At 37.4% G+C, this 8,414-nt stretch overlaps 1 protein-coding gene across 1 annotated transcript; it reads left to right on the forward strand.

Annotated features, from left to right (window-relative positions):
- Positions 1–1,833: 1,833 nt before the first annotated feature.
- LOC117331007 (potassium voltage-gated channel subfamily A member 1-like) lies at positions 1,834–3,273 on the forward strand. Its single transcript, XM_033889600.1, has one exon. The coding sequence runs from the start codon at positions 1,834–1,836 to the stop codon at positions 3,271–3,273; it is 1,440 nt and encodes a 479-aa protein (XP_033745491.1).
- Positions 3,274–8,414: the final 5,141 nt, after the last annotated feature.

Here is an 8,414-nt window from a genome sequence, read left to right on the forward strand (position 1 = left end):
CGAATTTTTGACATATATATTAAAATTGGCATATACATTAATTAAAATTCCACATTATATACTATAGGATTACATTTATATCAATGACTACACGGAGGACGAATTTCCAGCCCACGGTCAATATATATATATATATAAACATATTAATAAAATATACTATAATGACACTTATACATATAACGGACCGTTCCTGTGGTTATGGGAAATCAACACCATCATGACTGACATTTTATTAAGATGATTTGCCGCGAGTGTAAAAGTTATCTCCCTTTACTGATGTTCTAACGCGACCGCCCACTAAGATATCCTTATAAATTTACAAATATTCATATGGTAATGGTCTTTACTATATCATGACAAAAGCGAATGCTCCGAGTTGCCGTTAATTTCATACAAAGAGCTGACAATGGCGCATTGGTAATATTTTTCTATTGATTACAAAGACGGACAGCCAAAGCCTGCTAATTATATCGCCTTGTTCCTGCGCGAGTCCTTTTGTCAAAGGATTAACAAGATTAGGTACGACCTTAACTTACATAGGAAAACGTAACAGAATTTAAGGAAGGTTTCTAACCTAAGATTTTTGTTTCTACGGATAAAATTGTTTACGGAATTATCTGAAGTTAGTGTAATCTTAGTTTTGATTGTATATTCCTAGGGCGGGTATATATTATCATTACATTGACAACAGAACCCTTGGATTCCGAAGCTAGATCAAGAAAGAACACACCCTTTATCTATTATAAATGAATGGATGATCAATTGTTCTAAAGAACGTTTAAAGACGAAGCTTTCTCGCTGTTAGTATCTCTGCATGTCTCCATTTTGACCTTAATGAAACAATGTACATATCCCTGGTGTAGGATGAGATAGGACAGTGCTTCCTCCTGTAAGAGTTTCCTGTGTAGTTGTACATGTTAGATATTACGTCCGGACTATCCTGTGTAGTTGTACATGTTAGATATTACGTCCGGACTATCCTGTGTAGTTGTACACGTTAGATATTACGTCCGGACTATCCTGTGTAGTTGTACATGTTAGATATTACGTCCGGACTATCCTGTGTAGTTATACACGTTATATATTACGTCCGGACTATCCTGTGTAGTTTTACATGTTAGATATTACGTCCGGACTATCCTGTGTAGTTGTACACGTTATATATTACGTCCGGACTATCCTGTGTAGTTGTACACGTTAGATGTCGTACATGTTAGATATTACGTCCGGACTATCCTGTGTAGTTGTACATGTTAGATATTACGTCCGGACTATCCTGTGTAGTTGTACATGTTAGATATTACGTCCGGACTATCCTGTGTAGTTGTACACGTTAGATATTACGTCCGGACGATCCTTTGTAGTTGTACATGTTAGATATTACGTCCGGACTATCCTGTGTAGTTGTACACGTTAGATGTCGTACATGTTAGATATTACGTCCGGACTATCATGTGTAGTTGTACATGTTAGATATTACGTCCGGACTATCATGTGTAGTTGTACACCTTAGATATTACGTAGAGAGGTAAACAAGCTCTGTAGGAGTTACGTAATGACTTAAGGCTTAAAGCGCTGATTGTCACCAGCACGAAACTGGCCACACCACACTCTCGTAACAATGACCGATCATTACAGGGCCCCATTGTGTACACTAATAATCTACATTCATTTTCCTAGTCCGATCTGAATCGCCAGTAATTTCTTACTGCATGTCACACTTTTAACGTCGTACCGTCTTCATAATCACACAGTTCCTCTGTAGGCGAGGACTCTGAAGGGTGTTTTAAAACACTGATTAAGAGAACAACATCGGGGAAGAACTGTAGCAAAATGCAATTCGTAAACACTCCGACAATCGGACGGCGGTTTCTTGGCGGACAGTATAACAATGAAGTAGCCAAACTAAGATCCTCCCCAGCAGAGTTTTCGTCCAGACCTTCGTCATTGCTTGGTTTTGAGGTCATATCGAACAACGATTACGTCACTGTGGATGGCCATGATACGTCGGTAAGTGATGATGAAGGTCTGGAACTGTCGTCCGGTGTCTCCTCTAACCCTAGTGACGGAGGAGGACACTGCTGTGTGAATGAGTGCTGCCAACGGGTCTTCATCAACGTCAGTGGTCTTAAGTTTGAAACTCAGTTAAAAACTCTCAACAGGCTTCCAAATACTCTCCTGGGAAACCCGTTTCTTCGAGAACGTTATTGGGATGTAAAGCACAACGAGTATTTCTTTGACAGACACCGACCAAGCTTCCAAGCTATCTTGTACTTCTATCAAAGCGGAGGACGTCTAAAATGTCCGTACGAGGTTCCGGTGGACGTGTTTATCGAGGAGTTAAAATTCTTTGGGTTCGATAAGGAACTGGTAGACGACTACCAAGAGATAGAGGGCTTCATTCTGGAGAAGGAGTGTCCTATGCCGGAAAACACAACATTGAAAGTTATATGGCAGTTGTTCGAACAGCCCCGTAGTTCCTTCGCAGCCAGATTGGTGGCCATTCTCTCAGTTTGCTTCATTTGTCTGTCTATTGGTGTTTTCTGCATTGAGACCGTGCCAAACTATAGCGTCGACGCCTGTGTGTATACGTATTTCAATTCTACAGAAAACAATTCATCAGAACAACTCAAAATGCCTGCAGTAACAATCAACTTTGGAAACCACTTTTTCGTCCTGGAGAGTGTGTGTGTAGCCTGGTTTATATTGGAACTGGTGATACGGTTTATCTCGTGTCCCTCAAAACGGTCCTTCATCATGAGTGTCCTTAATTGGGTAGATTTGACGTCAGTCATGCCCCACCTGGTGTTCGTCGGTACGTATTTTTTATTCGGAGTATGTATTGACTCCACAGCAAGCGATGCGCTGGTCCTTGTCAGGGTATTACGTGTTATGAGAGTACTTAAACTTGGCAAACATTCCCCGGGTCTGCAGGCCCTCGCCCTCACTATCAGAAACAGTGTCCAGGAACTCGGACTGTTCGTCTTGTTTTTGGCCCTTGGGGTGATAATATTCTCCACGGCGATGTTTTACAGCGAACGACTAGTAGAGAACAGCCATTTTAAAAGTATACCGCAAACGTTCTGGTGGTCAATCGTCTCCATGACGACAGTTGGATACGGAGACATGTTTCCGCAAGGGATAGCCGGGAAGATTGTTGGTACTTTCACCGTTCTAGGTGGTATATTAACAATTGCCCTTCCTGTTCCAATCGTCGTGTCAAACTTTAACAACATCTACAGCGCGCGCACAGGAAGACTTCCCCTGTATTGAGGAAACGTGCGAAAAGAAGGACAATCAACCCAAAAACTGTTCTTGTAATCGTTTGTGTTTTTACCCATTTAATTCATATATAAGTATCAGTATCTAAATTAGAGATATCTTCATTTATTGTCAACATACAGATATCTGTATTTGAAAGAGAAATATTCGTATTTATGATATTTATCTAAATTTTGAATATAGAATCTATTTTATATACAGACATCTCTCATTTTAATAAGATGTTTCTAATTTGATCAATAGAGACATCTCAATTTTAAATTGCTCGTTTGTCGTAATGAATAAATTGATGGATTTTTTCAGTGTTAAGTTCCTGTTTATATGTTTTGTTACGAAGCGTAATCGACCATATAATTATCCCCTTCCTATCTTCGTGATAAAAATATATATTGTATGCGGTGCGTTTTGGCATTTAAGTAAAAAGTTAAACTAAGTCCTTTGTATGTTCCATTAGAATCATTATTCAAAAGTAAAAGAAAATGCTATATGTTATAGATGACTACAATACTTGTCCGATATGTTATAGATGACATCAATACTTGTCTGATAAATGTTATAGATGACATCAATACTTGTCCGATAAATGTTATAGATGACATCAATACTTGTCCGATATATGTTATAGATGACATCAATACTTGTCCGATAAATGTTATAGATGACATCAATACTTGTCCGATATATGTTATAGATGACATCAATACTTGTCCGATATATGTTATAGATGACTACAATACTTGTCTGATATGTTATAGATGACTACAATACTTGTGTGATATGTTAAAGATGACTACAATACTTGTCCGATATATGTTATAGATGACTTCATTACTTGTCTGATATATGTTATAGATGACATCAATACTTGTCTGATATATGTTAAAGATGACTACAATACTTGTCCGATATATGTTATAGATGACTTCATTACTTGTCTGATATATGTTATAGATGACTACAATACTTGTCCGATATATGTTATAGATGACTTCAATACTTGTCTGATATATGTTATAGATGACTACAATACTTGTCCGATATATGTTATAGATGACTTCAATACTTGTCTGATATGTTATAGATGACTACAATACTTGTCTGATATATGTTATAGATGACTACAATACTTGTCCGATATATGTTATAGATGACTACAATACTTGTCCGATATATGTTATAGATGACTACAATACTTGTCCGATATATGTTATAGATGACTACAATACTTGTCCGATATATGTTATAGATGACATCAATACTTGTCTGATAAATGTTATAGACGACTACAATACTTGTCTGATATATGTTATAGATGACATCAATACTTGTCCGATATATGTTATAGATGACTACAATACTTGTCCGATATATGTTATAGACGACTACAATACTTGTCTGATATATGTTATAGATGACATCAATACTTGTCTGATATGTTATAGATGACTACAATACTTGTGTGATATATGTTATAGATGACTACAATACTTGTCTGATATATGTTATAGATGACTACAATACTTGTCTGATATATGTTATAGATGACTACAATACTTGTCCGATACATGTTATAGATGACTACAATACTTGTGTGATATATGTTATAGATGACTACAATACTTGTCTGATATATATTTTATAGATGACTTCAATACTTGTCTGATATGTTTTAGATGACTACAATACTTGTCTGATATATGTTATAGATGACTACAATACTTGTCTGATATATGTTATAGATGACTACAATACTTGTCCCGTATATGCTATAGATGACATCAATACTTGTCCGATATGTTATAGATGACTACAATACTTGTCTGATATATGTCATAGATGACTTCAATATTAGTCTGATATACAATTTGTACAGCACTTGCACGAAATAAGTAGCCGCTTAGGTGTTAGGCGCTAGACAATATAATCGCCTTTGGTCTAAACTGTGACGTAACATTACTGATAATAAACGGGTCCGCCGAGGTAGGAGTTTACAATCAAAATAAAGCACATGGCTTAAAACACGCAATGTGAAACAAGTAACTCTAAAGGCATACCTAATATAATATAACAGTAGTCCTACTTATAGGATATACCGATAGTCATACCTCTGTCCTATGAAGTACATGTAGATTAAGGCTGTGTGAAGTTAGCTCAACATACGACATACGATATACGACATTCAAAACTTCATATCTTGTGTTTTTACCAGCCAACGAGGTAACTTTTGAATGTTCAGCGGCTGAACATACGACATACGACATTCAGATTTTGAATGTTCAGCCGCTGAACATACGACATACGACATTCAGATTTTGATTTTGAATGTTCAGCGGCTCGACATACGACATACGACATTCAAATTTTGAATGTTCAGCCGCTGAACATACGACATACGACATTCAGATTTTGAATGTTCAGCCGCTGAACATTCAAAATCAAAATCTGAATGTCGTATGTCGTATGTTCAGCGGCTGAACATTCAAAATCTGAATGTCGTATGTCGTATGTTCAGCGGCTGAACATTCAAAATTTGAATGTCGTATGTCGAGCCGCTGAACATTCAAAATCAAAATCTGAATGTCGTATGTCGTATGTTCAGCGGCTGAACATTCAAAATCTGAATGTCGTATGTCGTATGTTCAGCCGCTGAACATTAAAAAATTACATCGTTGGCTGGTAAAAACACAAGATATGAAGTTTTGAATGTCGTATGTCGTATGTTCAGCGGCTGAACATTTAAGATATGAATGTCGTATGTCGTATGTTCAGCGGCTGAACATTCAAAATCTGAATGTCGTATGTTCAGCGGCTGAACATTCAAAATCTGAATGTCGTATGTCGTATGTTCAGCCGCTGAACATTCAAAAGTTACCTCGTTGGCTGGTAAAAACACAAGATATGAAGTTTTGAATGTCGTATGTCGTATGTCGTATGTTGAGCTAACTTCACACAGCCGTAGATTAACGTAATTTATGTGAAAATATAGGATGACAATAACTACGAGTTATCTCCCTTACGATGCTGATTGTTAACGGTTACTAAAACACGAGTGATCAATATGCGGATCAGCACGTGCATTCCGCTCTTAAACTGATACTCATGAGAATATTTGGCATTGTGATTAACTGTTTTAAAATGGACTTTCAAACTTTTGATCAGATAGCCAATGCAATATACAGCTCTCAGACATCCCAGGGTTTGACGTCCGCCGTTAAAAACTGATGAAAACGCACTGTCCAATGACATTTTTGAGTGTTAAACATACACTCGTACCGTACAAACAACTTATGCAGTACTTATAAATATATACATCCATATTGTAACCGTTTATCAAACTTCACCTACTGACAGATGAACTCTAACCAATATATCGATATACACACAAGTTTTCCCAGTGTACGGTGTACAAATCTAACCAATATATCGGTAAACACACAAGTTTTCCCAGTGTACGGTGTAGAACTCTAACCAATATATCGGTAAACACACAAGTTTTCCCAGTTTACGGTGTAGAACTCTAACCAATATATCCGTAAACACACAAGTTCCCCCAGTGTACGGTGTACAAATCTAACCAATATATCGGTAAACACACAAGTTTTCCCAGTGTACGGTCTACAACTCTAACCAATATATCGGTAAACACACAAGTTTTCCCAGTGTACGGTGTAGAACTCTAACCAATATATCGGTAAACACACAAGTTTTCCCAGTTTACGGTGAACAACTCTAACCAATATATCGGTAAACACACAAGTTTTCCCAGTTTACGGTGTACAAATCTAACCAATATATCGGTAAACACACAAGTTTTCCCAGTGTACGGTGTACAACTTTAATCAATATATCGGTAAACACACAAGTTTTCCCAGTGTACGGTGTTCAACTCTAACCAATATATCGGTAAACACACAAGTTTTCCCAGTGTACGGTCTACAAATCTAACCAATATATCGGTAAACACACAAGTTTTCCCAGTTTACGGTGAACAACTCTAACCAATATATCGGTAAACACACAAGTTTTCCCAGTGTACGGTGTACAACTTTAACCAATATATCGGTAAACACACAAGTTTTCCCAGTGTACGGTGTACAACTCTAACCAATATATCGGTAAACACACAAGTTTTCCCAGTGTACAGTGTACAACTCTAACCAATATATCGGTAAACACACAAGTTTTCCCAGTGTACGGTGTACAACTCTAACCAATATATCGGTAAACACACAAGTTTTCCCAGTGTACGGTGTACAACTCTAACCAATATATCGGTAAACACACAAGTTTTCCCAGTGTACAGTGTACAACTCTAACCAATATATCGGTAAACACACAAGTTTTCCCAGTGTACAGTGTACAACTCTGACCAATATATCGGTAAACACACAAGTTTTCCCAGAGTACGGTGTAGAACTCTAACCAATATATCGGTAAACACACAAGTTTTCCCAGTGTACAGTGTACAACTCTGACCAATATATCGGTAAACACACAAGTTTTCCCAGAGTACGGTGTAGAACTCTAACCAATATATCGGTAAACACACAAGTTTTCCCAGTGTACAGTGTACAACTCTAACCAATATATCGGTAAACACACAAGTTTTCCCAGTTTACGGTGTACAACTCTAACCAATATATCGGTAAACACACAAGTTTTCCCAGTGTAAGGTGTACAACTCTAACCAATATATCGGTAGACACACAAGTTTTCCCAGTTTACGGTGTACAACTCTAACCAATATATCGGTAAACACACAAGTTTTCCCAGTGTACAGTGTACAACTCTAACCAATATATCGGTAAACACACAAGTTTTCCCAGAGTACGGTGTACAACTCTAACCAATATATCGGTAAACACACAAGTTTTCCCAGTGTACAGTGTACAACTCTAACCAATATATCGGTAAACACACAAGTTTTCCCAGTGTACAGTGTACAACTCTAACCAATATATCGGTAAACACACAAGTTTTCCCAGTGTACAGTGTACAACTCTAACCAATATATCGGTAAACACACAAGTTTTCCCAGTTTACGGTGTACAACTCTAACCAATATATCGGTAAACACACAAGTTTTCCCAGTGTACAGTGTACAACTCTAACCAATATATCGGTAAACACAC

The sequence above is a fragment of the Pecten maximus genome, chromosome 7 (genome assembly GCF_902652985.1).
Source record: "Pecten maximus chromosome 7, xPecMax1.1, whole genome shotgun sequence".
Classification (NCBI taxonomy): domain Eukaryota; kingdom Metazoa; phylum Mollusca; class Bivalvia; order Pectinida; family Pectinidae; genus Pecten; species Pecten maximus.